At 38.1% G+C, this 19,169-nt stretch overlaps 1 protein-coding gene and 2 non-coding genes across 3 annotated transcripts; 2 read left to right on the top strand and 1 right to left on the bottom strand.

The window, feature by feature from the left end:
* The first annotated feature begins 1,041 nt into the window (after positions 1 to 1,041).
* Positions 1,042 to 1,148, top strand: LOC148544460 (small nucleolar RNA R71). The gene has a single exon (XR_015900581.1). It is a non-coding gene; the product is annotated as a small nucleolar RNA R71 (small nucleolar RNA).
* Positions 1,149 to 3,423: 2,275 nt separating this feature from the next.
* LOC148544458 (uncharacterized) lies at positions 3,424 to 15,274 on the top strand. Its single transcript, XM_088498940.1, has 2 exons — positions 3,424 to 3,918; positions 15,065 to 15,274. Exons 1-2 carry the CDS (start codon positions 3,424 to 3,426, stop codon positions 15,272 to 15,274), a joined length of 705 nt encoding a protein of 234 aa, XP_088355066.1.
* Positions 8,277 to 8,384, bottom strand: LOC148544459 (small nucleolar RNA R71). The gene has a single exon (XR_015900943.1). It is a non-coding gene; the product is annotated as a small nucleolar RNA R71 (small nucleolar RNA).
* Positions 15,275 to 19,169: the final 3,895 nt, after the last annotated feature.

Raw genomic sequence — 19,169 nt, 5'->3', positions numbered from 1 at the left:
GAGAATTGCTTTTCTTTGGAAGCCTCCTGAAGCCTCTGAGGATATGGCATTTTTGGCTTGTATTTAGGAGCCTTTGGCAATGTAGGATAAGTGTCAAGAGAGTCAGGGAACGGGTTGTCTGCACGCTTAGGAGGGGCGTGCTCCACTTCTTCCTTCTTCTCCTCTGGAGCTTCCTTTTCAACTAGCTCTTTATTGGCCTTTGTCTCAGAGCCAGCTGTTTTACCACTTCCCAATTGAATAACCTTGCAATCTTCTCTTGGGTTCACCACTGTATCACCTAGAAATGTACTTGCAGACCTTTCAGGTATTTGCTTACTCAGTTGGCCCATTTGCACCTCTAAGTTTCTAATGGAGGCTCTGGTTTCCTGCATAAAACTCCTCCTCATCTTCCAATTAGAATCTTCTTGGGATTTAGAATTTGCCTGCGGAGGTGATTTTTATTGATGAGATTGAAATTGGCGGTTATTGTGATTGTTCTGTTGGAAGCCGCCCTGAGAATTATTGTTGAAATTCTAAGATCTCTGAGGTTGGTCCCTCCACCCAAAATTTAGGTGATTTCTTCACCTCTGATTGTATCTCTTAGAATATGGATCATTGTTGAGATTTCTAGGACCATTTTCCATGTAGTTGACCTGTTCAGAAGAGGATTGAGCATAATCATAATTATCATTTTACATAAAATTACCTGTCATGTCATAAGAGACCTCTTGAGGTGGATTTTGGGTGTTGATAGCTGAGACTTGCATGCCACCTATCTGCTGAGTAAGTAGATTTATTTGCTGAGATATAAGCTTGTTCTAAGCAAGAATAGCATTAAGAGCTTCTACTTTCATAACACCTTTCTTCTGAGGAGCCTCAGAGTTCACAGGATTCCTGTTAGATGAGTATAAATATTGGTTGCTGGCAACCAATTCAATAAGCTTAATAGTCTCCTCCGGTGTCTTCTTCTTGTGCAATGAACCACCTGCGAAATTATCTAAGCACGTCTTGGACATTTCACCCAAGCCTTCATAAAAGATATCTAGTTGGATCCATTTGGAGAACATGTCCAGAGGGCATTGTCTAGTCAATAGCTTGTATCTCTCCCAAGCTTCATAAAGAGTTTCACCATCCTTCTGCCTGAAGGTCTGAACCTCCACCCTAAGCTTAGTCAGCTTCTTCGGTGGGAAAAATTTAGTAAAAAACTCAGTAACAACCTTGTCCCAAGTATCCAAACTCTCCTTGGGTTGGAAATCTAGCCATAGCTTTGCTCCATCCCTCAAAGCAAACGAGAAGAGTATGAGTTTGTACACTTCTGGGTTCACTCCATTTGTCTTCACAGTATCACAAATCTGCAAAAAGTTAGAAATAAATTGATTTGGGTCTTCGTGGGAAAGACCATGATACTGGCAGTTTTGTTGCACCAGGGTGACCAATTGTGGCTTCAACTCAAAGTTGTTCGCAGCTATACGAGGCACCACAATGCTTTTTCCATAAAGATCTGCAGTAGGAGCAGAGTAAGAGCCAAGCACTCTCCTTTGTTGCTCATTTCCATTCGGATTTGCCACATTGGCATTAACAGCATTAGTAGGATCCATAGGATTCTGCAACCTTATAAAGTCTTGCTTGTTGCAAACGTCGCCTGAAAGTCCTTTCAGGTTCAGGATCAAAGTCTAAGAGAAGTTTCTTGTCTCAGTTTCTGCACATACACAGGCAAAAGACAAGAAAGGATGGGATTCTCTACGTCAGAGTGCAGATAATCCCAGTGAGGTAACCTGTGTAAAATAATAAAATTGAAATACTAAATAAATAAAACAAAAAAATTCGAAAATTAACAAGGAAAATAAACAAGAAAATTAAAATGAAATTAACTAGGTGACACCAAACTTAATTTCAGAAATTAAGGAAAAATACTAGTGCTATTTATTTATTAAATTTTTTTATTTTTTTATTATTTTTTTTCAAAAAAAAACTAGAGCAAAATTTAAATAAAATTAAAACTAAAATGCCTAATCTAAGCAATCAAAAAACGGATAGTTGTTAATCATTATCAATCCCCGGCAACGGCACCAAAAACTTGGTGCAGAATTTATAACCACAAACAAACCGACAAGTGCACCGGGTCGTACCAAGTAATACCTCAGGTGAGTGAGGGTCGATCCCACAAGGATTGATGGACTAAGCAACAATGGTTGATTAATTTACTTAGTTAGACAAGTAGAAAATAGTGTTTTGAGAGTTCAAAAGCATTAAATAGTAAATTCAGAATATCAGAAGACAGAAAGTAAATAAGTTGAGAATAATATATGGAGAAACAGTTAAGGCTTCAGAGTTATCTATTTTCCGGATTGACTTTTCTTACTAACTATTTTAATCATGTAAGATTTAATTCATGGCAAACTATATGTGACTAAGCCCTAATTCCTTAGACCTTCTTAGTCCCATCTTAAATTCATCAACCGCCAATTCTTTGGTCACTTAATTCCAATTAGAGGGTGAAGTTTAATTCTAGTTTATATGCCACAAAAATTCTAATTACCCAAATATAAGAGGATTATATGTCACGTATCCCGTTAAATCCAGATAATTAGAAATTTAGGAGAATATTTTTCAAGCTGTTGTTCAAGTAAAGAGCTTTTCCAAGTTATACAAGAACTCAATTAGAAAGAGGGTCATACTTCCGTTCCACCCAAATTCATAAGATAAAGAACGAAAACAATTCTTGAAATATAAATTAGTGTATGAATTAAAATAGAAAAATAATAGTATCAATCCATACAATAGACAGAGCTCCTAACCTTAACAGTAGAGGTTTAGTTGCTCATGGTTCAGAGAAAAAAACTAGGATTCTGATAAAATGTAAATTGGGCTCAGGTGGAATGAAAAGTGGAATAATGTTGGAATCCCCCAGAAGAGAAGTTTTTTTTCTCTTTTATATCTAATCCTAATTAATTTAAAATCTATTTTCTAAAACTAAAATAATATCTTTTCCTATTTTAAAATAAAAATAAAGTTTAAATCAGAATTAATTAAATAATCAACATTTTCTGCATTTTTTGCACGTGGCGAATGTCACGCGTACGCGTCGATGGTCTTCTTCGCGTGTCACGCGTACGCGTCAGGTACGCGCACGCGTCGCTGAGCAAATCTCTAAATCACGCGCACGCGTCGCTCCTCGCTTTCATCTCCTTTAATTCTTGTGCTGATTCCATTTGTGAAAGCTTCCTCTCCATCCTCTAAGCCATTCCTGCCCTATATAGCCTTCTTCTCTTTTTCTGCAGAAGCTCCATCAAATCCAACCAAATGCTACCTAAAATAAACAGAATTGTACACGACTCAAAGTAGAATCCATTGTGGCTAAAAGATAATTAATTCTTGTTTAAACTGAATAATATAAATGCAGATTCATTAGGAAAAGATAAGAAAGGAGCTACCACTTTGACAATGACTGCAACTGAGTTTAAATTTTGGATTCAAAATATGGAGCTTTTGGACCTTCCACTTGCTGATCGTATGCTCACATGGTTTAGGGGTCAGTCGTGTAGCCGCATTGATAGAGTTCTGGCTAGTTTGAAGTGGTTGGAAGAGTTTCCTAAAACAAGGCTTAGAGGAGGTCTGAGAGATTTATCAGACCACTATCCATTGATTGTGGATATCAAAAGATTAGGAGGGGGGCCGAGACCTTTTCGGAGTCTGGATGCTTGGTTTACTCATGAGGGTTTCTTGCGGATGGTAAAGGTGGAGTGGAGGAATTTGGGCAACATACAATTCATTGACAAGCTGAAGGCTTTGACGGTCCCGTTGGGTAAATGGCATAAGGAGAATTTTAGGGACATGGATATGAAAATTATGAATTTTGAAGAAGAGATAAAGAAAGTAGATGATATGGTTAGCAATGGGGTTGTTGATGGAACTGTGGAAGCAAGAAGGAGGGTCCTGGTGAGCTCTTGTAAGAAATGGTATATTAGAAAAGAGTTACATTGGAAGCAGATGTCGCGATCCAGGCATACCAAGGAGATGGATAAGAATACTCGCTATTTTCATAATCTAGCCTCAGCTCGAAGGAGAAACAATCGGATTGAGTCCTTACTTATTCATGGGAGGATAGTGAGAAATCAAGCAAGGATTAAAGTTGCTTGATGAGCGGATAATTTATACGCTTTTTGACATTGTTTTTAGTATGTTTTTAGTAGGATCTAGTTACTTTTAGGGATGTTTTCATTAGTTTTTATGTTAAATTCATATTTCTGGACTTTACTATGAGTTTGTGTATTTTTTCTGTGATTTCAGGTATTTTCTGGCTGAAATTGAGGGACTTGAGCAGAAATCAGATTCAAAGGTTGAAGAAGGACTGCTGATGCTGTTGGATTCTGACCTCCCTGCACTCAAAGTGGATTTTCTGGAGCTACAGAACTCGAAATGGCGCGCTTCCAATTGTGTTGGAAAGTAGACATCCAGGGCTTTCCAGAAATGTATAATAGTCCATACTTTGGCCAAGAATAGACGACGTAAACTGGCGTTCAACGCCAGCTTTCTACCCAAATCTGGCGTCCAGCGCCAGAAAAGGAGCCAAAACCAGAGCTGAACGCCCAAACTAGCACAAATACTGGCGTTCAACTTCAAGAAGGACCTCTACACGTGCAACACTCAAGCTTAGCCCAAACACACACCAAGTGGGCCCCGGAAGTGGATTTATGCATCAATTACTTACTCATGTAAACCCTAGTAGCTAGTTTATTATAAATAGGACCTTTTACTAGTCTTTTAAAAAAAATCTTTGATCAGTTGTATGCTATCTTAGATCACAATTGAGGGCTGGCCTCTCGGCCATGCCCGGACTTTCACTTATGTATTTTCAACGGTAGAGTTTCTACACTCCATGGATTAAGGTGTGGAGCTCTGCTGTTCCTCAAAGATTAATGCAAAGTACTACTGTTTTCTATTCAATTCATCTTATTTCGCTTCTAAGATATCCATTCGCACCCAAGAACGTGATGAAGGTGATGATTATGTGTGACGCTCATCACCATTCTCCCCTATGAACACGTGCCTGACAAACACTTCCGTTCTACATGAAATAAGCTAGAATGAATATCTCTTAGATCTCCTAACCAGAATCTTCGTGGCGTAAGCTAGAATGATGGCGGCATTCAAGAGAATCCGGAAAGTCTAAACCTTGTCTGTGGTATTCCGAGTAGGATTCAATGATTGAATGACTGTGACGAGCTTCAAACTCGCGAGTGCTGGGCGTTAGTGACAGACGCAAAAGGAGGGTGAATCCTATTCCAACATGATCGAGAACAGACAGATGATTAGCCGTGCTGTGACAGAGCATGTGAGCATATTTTTCACTGAGAGGAGGGGATGTAGCCACTGACAACGGTGATGCCCTTGCATAAAGCCAGCCATGAAAAGGAGTAAGACTGATTGGATGAAGATAGCAGGAAAGCAGAGGTTCAGAGAAATGAAAGCATCTCTATTCACTTATCTGAAACTCTCACCAATGATTTACATAAGTATTTCTATCTCTATTCTATTAATTATTATTCGAAAACACCATTATCAATTTATATCTGCCTAACTGAGATTTGCAAGGTGACCATAGCTTGCTTCATACCAACAATCTCCGTGGGATTCGACCCTTACTCACGTAAGGTATTACTTGGACGACCCAGTGCACTTGCTGGTTAGTTGTATCGAAGTTGTGAACCATGGTATTGGCACCATGTTCTTGGCGCCATTGCCAGGGAAAGAAAGAGCCATGAATTTTATATAATCAAAGTGTAATCACGATTGCGCGTACCAAGTTGCTCACGTTGCCAGGGATTGTTTGAGCCTGGACATCACAATTTCGTGCACCAAGTTTTTGGCGCCGTTGCCGGGGATTGTTCGAGTATGGACAACTGACGATTCATCTTGTTGCTCAGATTAGGTAATTTTCTTTTTTGTTTTCTCTTCAAAAATTTTTTCAAAAACCTTTCAAAAAAAAACTTCTCCTTTGTTTTCGAAAAAATTTTTAAAATAAAAATGTTTTCAAAAATAAATTATTCTATGGCTTCAGAATTTTTAAGAATGAATTCTAGTATTTCATGAAGCATGTTGAAGCCTGGCTGGCTGTAAAGCCATGTCTCAATTCTTATACTCAAGAGAAGAGCTTCTTTATCTTTCTTAGCCAATTGGCTGTTGAATGTAAGGAATGTCAGGCGTGTCATGTCTGAGTTACATACTAAAGCTTGGCTGGCTATTAAACCATACCTGACCCTTTGATTGGAGCTTTAGAGCATAAGATTCCTGGAATTCATATTAAAAATTTTGAATCCTTATTTTTCCCTTTTCTAAATAATTTTCGAAAAATATAAAATAAAAATCCAAAAAAAAATTTAGAAAATCATAAAAATAAAAAAAAATATTTTGTGTTTCTTGTTTGAGTCTTGAGTCATATCATAAGTTTGGTATCACTTGCATATGCATCTTGCATTTTTCGAAAATATCATGTATTCATAGTGTTCTTCATGATCTTCAAGTTGTTCTTGGTAAGTCTTCTTGTTTGATCTTGATGTTTTCATGTTTTGTGTCTTTTCTTGTTTTACATGTGCATTTTTCGTTTCTTAGAGTCTAAACATGAAAGATTTCTAAGTTTGGTGTCTTACATGTTTTCTTTGCATCAAAAATTTTTCAAAAATATGTTCTTGATGTTCATCTTGACATTCAAAGTGTTCTTGGTGTTCATCTTGACATTCATATCATTCATGCATGCATTCATTGTTTTGATTCAAAATTTTCATGCATTGAGTCTTTTTGTTGTTTTTCTCTCTCATCATAAAAATTCAAAAAATCAAAAAAAATATCTTTCCCTTTTTCTCTCATCAAATTCTAAAATTTGAGTTGACTCTTTCAAAAATTTTTAAAATCAAATTGTTTCTCATGAGTCAAATCAAATTTTCAATTTGAAAATCTTATCTTTTTCAAAATCTTTTTCAAAAATCAAATCTTTTTCAAAATTCTTAGTTATTTTCGAAAATTCCAAAAATATTTTTCAAAAATCTTTTTTTTTTATTTTTATACCAAATTTTCGAAAATAACATAATCAATTAATGTTTTGATTCAAAAATTTCAAGTTTGTTACTTACTTGTTAAGAAAGATTCAAACTTTAAGTTCTAGAATCATATCTTGTGATTTCTTATGAATCAAGTCATTAATTGAGATTTTAAAAATCAAATCTTTTTCAAAACTAATTTCTAAAATATCTTCTTATCTTACCTTTTTCAAAAAGTTGGTTTCAAAATATCTTTTCTAACCTCCTAACTTCTTATCTTTTCAAAATTTGTTTCAACTAACTAACTAACTTTTTGTTTGTTTCTTAACTTTTTCAAAACTACCTAACTAACTCTCTCTCTCTAATTTTCGAAAATATCTTCCCTCTTTTTCAAAAATTTCTTTTTAATTAACTAATTATTCTTATTTTTTATTTTTGATTTTAAAAATTTTCGAAAAATACTAACATTTTTCAAAAACCATTTTCGAAAATCACTAACTCTTTTTCAAAAATATTTTTCGAAAATTCTCCCTCTCCCATCTTATTCTATTTATTTATTCATTTACTAACATCTCATCTCACATCTCAACCCTCCTCACAGTTGTGTTTCTTCCATTCCATTACATTCTTTATCTCCCTCTTTTCTTTCACTCACAAAGGAATCCCTATACTGTGGTATAAAGGATTTCTATTATTATTATTTTTCTGTGCCCTCTTATTTGTCATATGAGTAGGAGCAAGGATAAGAACATTCTTGTGGAAGAAGATCTAGAACCTGAAAGGACTCTAAATAGGAAACTAAGAGAAGCTAAAATACAACAATCCAGAGATAACCTTTCAGAAATTTTTGAACAGGCAGAGGAGATGGCAGCCAAAAATAATAATAATGTAAGGAAGATGCTTGGTGACTTTACTGCACCTAATTCCAATTTACATGGAAGAAGCATCTCCATTCCTGCCATTGGAGCAAACAACTTTGAGCTGAAACCTCAATTAGTTTCTCTGATGCAGCAGAACTGCAAGTTTCATGGACTTCCATCTGAAGATCCTTTTCAGTTCTTAACTGAATTCTTGCAGATATGTGATACTGTTAAGACTAATGGAGTAGATCCTGAAGTCTACAGGCTCTTGCTTTTCCCTTTTGTTGTAAGAGACAGAGCTAGAATATGGTTAGATTCTCAACCCAAAGACAGCCTGAACTCTTGGGATAAGCTGGTCACGGCTTTCTTAGCCAAGTACTTTCCTCCTCAAAAGCTGAGCAAGCTTAGAGCTGAGGTTCAAACCTTCAGACAGAAAGAAGGTGAATCCCTCTATGAAGCTTGGGAAAGATACAAACAGTTGACCAAAAAGTTTCCTTCTGACATGCTTTCAGAATGGACCATCCTAGATATATTCTATGATGGTTTATCTGAGCTATCAAAGATGTCACTGGACACTTCTGCAGGTGGATCCATTCACCTAAAGAAAACGCCTACAGAAGCTCAAGAACTCATTGACATGGTTGCTAATAACCAGTTCATGTACACTTCTGAAAGGAATCCTGTGAATAATGGGACACCTATGAAGAAGGGAGTTCTTGAAGTTGATACTCTGAATGCCATATTGGCTCAGAACAAAGTATTGACTCAGCAAGTCAATATGATCTCTCAGAGTCTGAATGGAATGCAAGCTGCATCCAACAGTACTCAAGAGGCTTCTTATGAAGAAGAAGCTTATGATCCTGAGAACCCTGCAATAGCAGAGGTGAATTACTTAGGTGAACCTTATGGAAACACCTATAACTCATCATGGAAAAATCATCCAAATTTCTCATGGAAGGATCAAAAGCCTCAACAAGGCTTTAATAATGGTGGAAGAAACAGGTTTAACAATAATAAACCTTTTCCATCATCCACTCAGCAACAGACAGAGAACTCTGAACAAAATGCTTCTAATTTAGTAAATCTAGTCTCTGATCTATCCAAGGCCACTGTGAGCTTCATGAATGAAACAAGGTCTTCCATTAAAAATTTGGAAGCACAAGTGGGCCAGCTGAGTAAAAGGATCACTGAAATCCCTCCCAGTACTCTCCCAAGCAATACAGAAGAGAATCCAAAAGGAGAGTGCAAGGCCATTGACATAAGCACCATGGCCAAACCCAAAGAGGGAGAGGAAGACGCAAATCCCAAGGAGGAAGACCTCCTGGGACGTCCAGTGACCAATAAGGAGCTTCCCTCTGAGGAACCAAAGGACTCTGAGGCTCATCTAGAGACCATAGAGATTCCATTGAACCTCCTTATGCCCTTCATGAGCTCTGATGAGTATTCCTCTTCTGAAGAGAATGAGGATGTTACTGAAGAGCAAACTGCCAAGTTTCTTGGTGCAATCATGAAGCTGAATGCCAAATTATTTGGCATTGATACTTGGGAAGTTGAACCTCCCTTGTTCATCAATGAACTAAGTGATCTAGATCAACTAACATTGCCTCAGAAGAGACAGGATTCCGGAAAGTTCATAATACCCTGTACCATAGGCACCATGATCTTTAAGGCTCTGTGTGACCTTGGTTCAGGAATAAACCTCATGCCCCTCTCTAGAATAGAGAAACTGGGAATCTATGGGGTGCAATCTGCTAAAATCTCATTAGAGATGGCAGGCAGTTCAAGAAAACAGGCTTATGGACAAGTAGAGGACGTGTTAGTAAAGGTTGAAGGCCTTTACATCCCTGCTGATTTCATAGTCCTGGATACTGGAAAGGAAGAGGATGAATCCATCATCCTAGGAAGACCTTTCCTGGCCACAGCAAGAGTTGTGATTGATGTTGACAGAGGTGAAATAGTCCTTCAATGGAATGAGGACTCCCTTGTGTTTAAAACTCAAGGATCTCCCTCTGCAACCATGGAGAGGAAGCAGAAAAAGCTTCTCTCAAAGTAGAGTCAACCAGAGTCCCCACAGTCAAACTCTAAGTTTGGTGTTAGGAGGCCACAACCAAACTCTAAGTTTGGTGTTAAACTCCCATATCCAAACTCTAAGTTTGGTGTTGGAGAGTTTCAACAATGCTCTGAACATCTGTGAGGCTCCATGAGAGCCCACTGTCAAGCTATTGACATTAAAGAAGCGCTTGTTGGGAGGCAACCCAATTTTTATTTATCTAACTATATTTCTCTTAGTTATATGTCTTTGTAGGTTCATGATCATGGGGAGTCACAAAATAAATATAAAAATTGAAAACGGAATCAAAAACAGCAGAAGAAAAATCACACCCTGGAGGAGCATCTGTCTGGCGTTCAGCGCCAGAACAGAGCATGGTTCTGGCGCTAAACGCCCAAAATGGGCAGCTTCTGGGCGCTGAACGCCAGAACAGGCATGTTTCTGGCGTTCAACGCCAGAAATGGCACACAAATGGGCGTTGAACGCCCAAAATGGCCACCAACCTGGCGCTGAACGCCCAGAGTTGGGTGCAAAGGCATTCTTACATGCCTAATGGGTGCAGGGATGTAAATCCTTGAACACCTCAGGATCTGTGGACCCCACAGGATCTACTCAGGATCTGTGGACCCCACAGGATCCCCACCTACCTCCACTCACTTCTTCTCACCACTCTCTTTCACACAACCCCATAAACACTCTTCCCTAAAAACCCCTCACCAATCACCTCAAACTCTCTTCCCCATCACCTTTTCACCACTCACATCCATCCACTCTTCCCCATAAACCTACCTCATAAACTCCACCTACCTTCAAAATTCAAAACCAATTTCCCACCCAAACCCACCCATATGGCCGAAACCTTTCCTCCCTCCCTTCCCTATATAAAGCCCTCCATTCTTCTTCAAATTCACATAACACAACCCCTTTATACCCTTCTTGGCCGAACCACAACACCTTCCCCCTCTCCTCCATTCCTTCTTCTTCTTCATCTATTCTTTCTTTTATTGCTCGAGGGCGAGCAAAATTCTAAGTTTGGTGTGGTAAAAGCATAAGCTTTTTGTTTTTCCATTACCATTGATGGCACCTAAGACCGGAGAATCCTCTAGAAAGGGGAAAGGGAAGACAAAAGCTTCCACATCCGAGTCATGGGAGATGGAAAGGTTCATCTCCAAAGCCCATCAAGACCACTTCTATGATGTTGTGGCCAAGAAGAAGGTGATCCCTGATGTCCCTTTCAAACTCAAAAGAAATGAGTATCCGGAGATCCGACATGAAATTCAAAGAAGAGGTTGGGAAGTTCTAACAAATTCCATCCAACAAGTCGGCATCCTAATGGTTCAAGAGTTCTATGCCAATGCATGGATCACCAAGAACCATGATCAAAGTAAGAACCCGGATCCAAAGAACTATGTTACAATGGTTCGGGGGAAATACTTATATTTTAGTCCGGAAAATGTGAGGTTGGCGTTCAACTTGCCAAACATGGAAGAGAACGCACGCCCCTACACAAGGAGAGTCAACTTTGATCAAAGGTTGGACCAAGTCCTTATGGACATATGTGTAGAAGGAGCTCAATGGAAGGTTGACTCCAAAGGCAAGCCGGTTCAACTAAGAAGATTGGACCTCAAGCTTGTAGCTAGAGGATGGTTGGAGTTCATTCAATGCTCAATCATTCCCACTAGCAACCGGTCTGAAGTTACTATAGACCGGGCCATCATGATCCATTGTATCATGATTGGAGAAGAGGTGGAAGTTCATGAGATTATACCTCAAGAACTCTACAAGGTGGCTGACAAGTCCTCCACTATGGCAAGGTTAGCCTTTCCTCACCTCATTTGCCACCTATGCAATTCGGCTGGGATTGACATAGAGGGAGATATCCTCATTAAAGAGGACAAGCCCATCACTAAGAAAAAGATGGAGCAAGCAAGAGAGCCCAGTCATGGAGCTCAAGGGGCGCAAGAAGCTCATTTACATGAGATCCTGGAGATGCCTCAAATGCACTTTCCTCCACAAAATTATTGGGAGCAAATCAACACCTCCCTAGGAGAATTGAGTTCCAATATGGGACAACTAAGGGTGGAACATCAAGAGAACTCCATCATGCTTCATGAAATAAGAGAAGATCAAAAAGCAATGAGGGAGGAGCAACAAAGACAAGGAAGAGACATAGAAGAGCTCAGGGACATCATTGGTTCCTCAAGAAGGAAACGCCACCATCACTAAGGTGGATTCATTCCTTGTTCTTATTTCTTCTGTTTTTCGTTTTCTATGTTGTGTGCTTATCCATGTCTTCATTATATGATCATTAGTAGTTAGTAACTTTGTCTTAAAGTTATGAATGTCCTATGAATCCATCACCTCTCTTAAATGAAAAATGTTTTAATTTAAAAGAAAAAGAAGTACATGAGTTTCGAATTTATCCTTGAACTTAGCTTAATTATATTGATGTGGTGACAATGCTTCTTGTTTTCTGAATGTATGCTTGAACAGTGTATATGTCTTTTGAAGTTGTTATTTAAGAATGTTAAATATGTTGGCTCTTGAAAGAATGATGACAAGGAGACATGTTATTTGATAATCTGAAAAATCATAAAAATGATTCTTGAAGCAAGAAAAAGCAGCAAAGAACAAAGCTTGCAGAAAAAAAAATAATATAGGCGAAAAAAATAGAAAGAAAAGAAAAAGAAAAAGAAAAAGCAAGCAGAAAAAGCCAAACCTCTTAAAACCAAGAGGCAAGAGCAAAAAGCCAATAACCCTTAAAACCAAAAGGCAAGGGAAATAAAAAGGATCCCAAGGCTTTGAGCATCAGTGGATAGGAGGGCCTACAGGAATAAAATCCTGGCCTAAGCAGCTAAACCAAGCTGTCCCTAACCATGTGCTTGTGGCGTGTAGGTGTCAAGTGAAAACTTGAGACTGAGCGGTTAATGTCAAGGTCCAAAGCAAAAGAAGAGTGTGCTTAAGAACCCTGGACACCTTTAATTGGGGACTTTAGCAAAGCTGAGTCACAATCTGAAAAGGTTCACCCAATTATGTGTCTGTGGCATTTATGTATCCGGTGGTAATACTGGAAAACAAAGTGCTTAGGGCCACGGCCAAGACTCATAAAATAGCTGTGTTCAAGAATCATCATACTGAACTAGGAGAATCAATAACACTATCTGAAATCTGAGTTCCTATAGATGCCAATCATTCTGAACCTCAATGGATGAAGTGAGATGTCAAAACTATTCAAGAGGCAAAAAGCTATAAGTCCCGCTCATTTGATTGGAGCTATGTTTCATTGATAGTTTGAAATTTATAGTATATTCTCTTCTTTTTATCCTACTTGATTTTCAGTTGCTTGGGGACAAGCAACAATTTAAGTTTGGTGTTGTGATGAGCGGATAATTTATACGCTTTTTGACATTGTTTTTAGTATGTTTTTAGTAGGATCTAGTTACTTTTAGGGATGTTTTCATTAGTTTTTATGTTAAATTCACATTTTTGGACTTTACTATGAGTTTGTGTATTTTTTCTGTGATTTCAAGTATTTTCTGGCTGAAATTGAGGGACTTGAGCAGAAATCAGATTCAGAGGTTGAAGAAGGACTGCTGATGCTGTTGGATTCTGACCTCCCTGCACTCAAAGTGGATTTTCTGGAGCTACAGAACTCGAAATGGCGCGCTTCCAATTGTGTTGGAAAGTAGACATCCAGGGCTTTCCAGAAATGTATAATAGTCCATACTTTGGCCAAGAATAGACGACGTAAACTGGCGTTCAACGCCAGCTTTCTACCCAAATCTGGCGTCCAGCGCCAGAAAAGGAGCCAAAACCAGAGCTGAACGCCCAAACTAGCACAAATACTGGCGTTCAACTTCAAGAAGGACCTCTACACGTGCAACACTCAAGCTTAGCCCAAACACACACCAAGTGGGCCCCGGAAGTGGATTTATGCATCAATTACTTACTCATGTAAACCCTAGTAGCTAGTTTATTATAAATAGGACCTTTTACTAGTCTTTTAAAAAAAATCTTTGATCAGTTGTATGCTATCTTAGATCACAATTGAGGGCTGGCCTCTCGGCCATGCCCGGACTTTCACTTATGTATTTTCAACGGTAGAGTTTCTACACTCCATGGATTAAGGTGTGGAGCTCTGCTGTTCCTCAAAGATTAATGCAAAGTACTACTGTTTTCTATTCAATTCATCTTATTTCGCTTCTAAGATATCCATTCGCACCCAAGAACGTGATGAAGGTGATGATTATGTGTGACGCTCATCACCATTCTCCCCTATGAACACGTGCCTGACAAACACTTCCGTTCTACATGAAATAAGCTAGAATGAATATCTCTTAGATCTCCTAACCAGAATCTTCGTGGCGTAAGCTAGAATGATGGCGGCATTCAAGAGAATCCGGAAAGTCTAAACCTTGTCTGTGGTATTCCGAGTAGGATTCAATGATTGAATGACTGTGACGAGCTTCAAACTCGCGAGTGCTGGGCGTTAGTGACAGACGCAAAAGGAGGGTGAATCCTATTCCAACATGATCGAGAACCGACAGATGATTAGCCGTGCTGTGACAGAGCATGTGAGCATATTTTTCACTGAGAGGAGGGGATGTAGCCACTGACAACGGTGATGCCCTTGCATAAAGCCAGCCATGGAAAGGAGTAAGACTGATTGGACGAAGATAGTAGGAAAGCAGAGGTTCAGAGGAATGAAAGCATCTCTATTCGCTTATCTGAAACTCTCACCAATGATTTACATAAGTATTTCTATCCCTATTCTATTAATTATTATTCGAAAACACCATTATCAATTTATATCTGCCTAACTGAGATTTGCAAGGTGACCATAGCTTGCTTCATACCAACAATCTCCGTGGGATTCGACCCTTACTCACGTAAGGTATTACTTGGATGACCCAGTGCACTTGCTGGTTAGTTGTATCGAAGTTGTGAACCATGGTATTGACACCATGTTCTTGGCGCCATTGCCAGGGAAAGAAAGAGCCATGAATTTTATATAATCAAAGTGTAATCACGATTGCGCGTACCAAGTTGCTCACGTTGCCAGGGATTGTTTGAGCCTGGACATCACAATTTCGTGCACCTTTGCTATAAGAGACTTTTATAAGAATTTATATCATCAGGAGACCTCGCTGGTGATAGGGTTCCGTGATGGACTGGTTAACCAAATAATGGAGGAGGAGGTAGCAGAGTTCGAATGGATGCCGTCTAATGAGAAAATTAAGGATGCAGTTTGGGATTGTGAGTCAACTAAGGCACCAGGCAGTGATGGGTATAATATGAATTTCATTAAGAAATTTTGGGAGGATGTGGGGAGTTCACTGCATTCGTGATGGGATTCTTTCAGTCAGCTGTTTTACCTAGGGATGCGAATGTTACTTGGGTGGCTTTGGCGCCAAAGTTTGTCAGAGCTAAAGAAATCAAGGACCTTAGGCCAATTAGTATGGTGGGTTGTGTTTATAAGGTTATATCAAAGATCTTGGTTCGGAGGATGCGGAAGATAATGCCAGGGTTGGTAGGAGAAACACAGAGTACGTTTGTGCAAGGTAGGAAGATACATGATGGGGTTTTGATTGCATGTGAAACTGTGCAATGGCTGAAGTTGAGGAAAAAGAGCTCGGCAATTAATAAACTGGACTTACAAAAGGCTTATGATAGAGTCAAGTGGAGTTTTGTGGATATTATTTTACAGAAGATGGGGTTTGGCCGTAGATGGAGGGAGTGGATAAAGGAGTGTGTGTGTTCTGCGTCTATGTCGGTCCTAATAAATGGCTCTCCCTCTAAGCCCTTCAAAATGGAAAGGGGTCTACGACAAGGGGATCCTCTTTCTCCCTTTCTATTTGTGCTTGTTGTGGATGTTCTACATAGGATGATTAGAGAGGCGGTGCGGAATGGACGTATTACTCCGTTGTTGGTTGGAAGGGATAACATTGAGTTGTCACATTTGCAGTTTGCGGATGATACTATACTTTTTTGCCCTTCTGAAGAAGAGACGATCAGAAACTATAAGCAGTTGCTGCACTGCTTTGAGATGATATCAGGGTTGAGTATCAATTTTGACAAGTCCAGCTTGATCCCGGTTAATTGTGACCAATGTTGGGCACGACAGATGTGTCGACTGTTGGGGTGTAAAAAGGCGTATTTACCTGTCAAATATCTTGGCATTTCTCTGGGGGCGAATCCGAGACTGGTCAAGACATAAAAACCAGTGATTGATAAGGTAGAGGAAAAGCTAAGTCTATAGAAAGCAAAGTCTCTGAATAAAGCGGGTAAGCTGGTTCTCATTAAATCTATTCTTAATAGCCGGCCTATTTACTATCTCAGCTTGTACAAAATGCCGAAGACAATAGCAAACAAAATAATATCCTTACAGAAATGCTTTTTGTGGAGTAAGGAGGGCGGGAGGGACGGGATGCATCTAGTGAAATGGGAAGTTGTACAGGCCCCAAAAAGGCAGGAGGTTTGGGAGTTGGTGATGCGGTAATTCGGAATACAGCGCTCTTGTTCAAGTGGTGGTAGAGATTTTCGAGAGAGGATTGTCCACCTTGGAAGAAAATTGTATGTTCCTGTAATAACATGAGTCATTATGAGATGATTTGTGATCAGCTTGTACCTACAAGAGGGGGTCATTGGAAGGATATTTGTCAACTACAAATCAGGGAGCCACAAGTGAGAGAGAAGATGATCAGAGGCTTGGCTATGGAACTAGGGGATGGTAGGATAATCCGCTTCTGGGAGGATAGCTGGTTACCTTGTGGTGTTCTGAAAGTTACTTTTCTAAGACTTTTCTCGGTCTCAAATCTTCAAGGATCTGTCATAGGGGATTGTGGATTTTGGGATGGGTTAGAGTGGATTCGGAATTTTCAGTGGCGACGAGAGTTATTTCAATGGGAGTTAGAACTAGTAAACCAGCTTCATGCGGTTCTGCAATCAGTGAAACTGACAATTGAGAGAGAGGACAGAGTAATCTGGAAATTTGATTAAAAAAAGGTGTTTATTCTACTACTCATTTGTGCAAGTATTGCAGGCAGAGGTACTTCCAGCGGATATTACAAGCTATTGCTTCACTAGTACTATTTAAAGAGGATTCGACCCACCAAAAGTTGAGTAGGGTGAATACAAAGGAAAGACTGTGTAGATTAGGTGTTATTGGGCAGAATAATAACATGTGTGTTTTATGTCATAAATCTGTTGAAATTGCTTTTCACTTGTTCATTGGTTGTGAGCTCACTTGACAGGTGTGGTGTGCTTGGTTGTTCGCTCTTGGAAGGATATGAACTATTCTAGGTACACTCAAGCAACACTTTGAAAGTTGGACGGATATATCAGCAAGAAAGATAGAACAAAAGCGGTGGTTGGTTGGTTTTTTGTGGTCATCTGGACAATTTGGCTAGAAAGAAATGATAGAATCTTCAAAAATCAAGGTTCAAGTGTGGTGGATATTATTAACAGATCCTTTATAAGTTACGATGAGTGGATTGGTGGTGAACCCTGTGGTTGTTGATGGCAATGCCAGAGATGGCTAGGGGTTGTTATTTTTAGCGTTATGAGTTTTTGTTTCTTTTCTTTTGCTCCACCTTATTGTGTTGAGCTTTTTTACTTCAAAAAAAATTTTATCTTTAAAATTAATTTTCTTATGAAAATCATAACTCAATCATTTTGTTAATGCATAGCTAATTTATTTATTGTATACATATTATAATAATACGAATTTATTTATTGATTCTTTGAAACTTACATAAAAAGACAAATTTAAAAGTAAATACATTCAAATATAAACAAATAAAAACATACATTAATATATCCAAAATTAAACATTCAACAAAGAAATAAATTATTAAACATTTTTATTATTGATCAGATGACCAATATTTCCTTTAACATTTTAAAAAAAATCAAACACATCATAATGAGTTGTAGTAGGAGCATCTTTTGAGAGAAAATTAGTTTCTATCATTTTCTCATTCCCTTTTAAAGGTGTTTGATAAATTCAATTAAGTGTATTGATGTACAACAAGTACGTGACCAATGACTTTTACCACCACAATGACGACATCTATTTTTTATATTCTTATTATGCACATTTTTTTTCTTTATTATCCCACTTTTATTAGAAACTTTTATTATTGATGAATTATTCTTCTTTTTTTTGTGATATTTGTTACCGAAATAGTAATCTTTATCATTTTCGAGATTACATTGTGTCACATTTACTTCAGAGAATAGCGCAGAGCCAGAAAGACAAGCTTCATGATTTTTTCATGAGCAATTCGTTTCTGTTCTGCCACAAAAGGCTTGTAATTAATTTAGAATATTTTGTAAACTCCTTCTCTTGATATTGTTACTACAAGAGCATATTTGGGCATGAAATGTCAAAAACATTTTCTCCAACATATCTCTATCAATAACATATTTTCTGCACAATTTTAATTAGAAGCTTATTTTGAACATTACAAAATTATATTCAGCAATGGATTTAAAATTTTGTAATCGCAAATATAACCATTCATACCAGACATTTAGAAGAATCATCGATTTTTATTGATAATACCTTTTTTCTAGGCCCTTTCATAGTTCTGTTGGATTTTTTATGGTAAAATATTCATTTTTCAATCCTTCATCAAGATAACGACAAAGAAAAATTATTGCCGTAGCGCGATTCTTTAGTGTTATATTATTGTTTGCCGTAATGACATTACCGAGACTCATTTGAGTCAAGATGAATTTTAACATCTACAATCCATGATAAATATTTTTTTTTCAGAAATATAAAGGGGTACAAAATTCCAAATAAAATAGATTTGACATAATTACAATTTTGTTACCTTAAGAGCCTTCGTGCTAATAACATATGTGAAAATATGATAAAAGTAAATAAATAAGGGTAGAGATTTATATATGAGAATATAAAAGAGTTGTATTTTGATGATATCCTGACAATATAAATATAACACAAGGTGATTTATGAGAATAAATTTTCTATTACACAAAGATGAAACACAAGAATTAAACACAAAAGCTAGTAGTAAATAATTAGTCTTCTTATATTACTTATTCTTGTGAACTTGATGTGTGTTAAAATCTTTTCAAGGTTCTGAGAACCGGACCGGTTATCAAACCGCTTTAGTCACTGGTTCACTGGTTTATTGGTCCAATCAGTCTAACCGGTGGTTCAACCGAAAAAACCGTTTTAAAATAGAATAATAAATAAATTATAAATAAACATCC

The sequence above is a fragment of the Arachis ipaensis genome, chromosome B9 (genome assembly GCF_059453495.1).
Source record: "Arachis ipaensis isolate K30076 ecotype BB chromosome B9, ASM5945349v1, whole genome shotgun sequence".
In the NCBI taxonomy this organism is placed as follows: domain Eukaryota; kingdom Viridiplantae; phylum Streptophyta; class Magnoliopsida; order Fabales; family Fabaceae; genus Arachis; species Arachis ipaensis.
This window is presented reverse-complemented; position numbering and strand designations above follow the sequence as displayed.

What these genes read in the sequence shown, in the direction of transcription:
- LOC148544458 (XM_088498940.1), top strand. Translation starts at nt 3,424, where the DNA reads ATGACTGCAACTGAGTTTAAATTTTGGATTCAAAATATGGAGCTTTTG. An exon ending in AAGCAAGAAGGAGGGTCCTG is followed by an intron (nt 3,919 to 15,064) that starts GTGAGCTCTTGT and finishes TTATATCATCAG; the next exon opens with GAGACCTCGCTGGTGATAGG.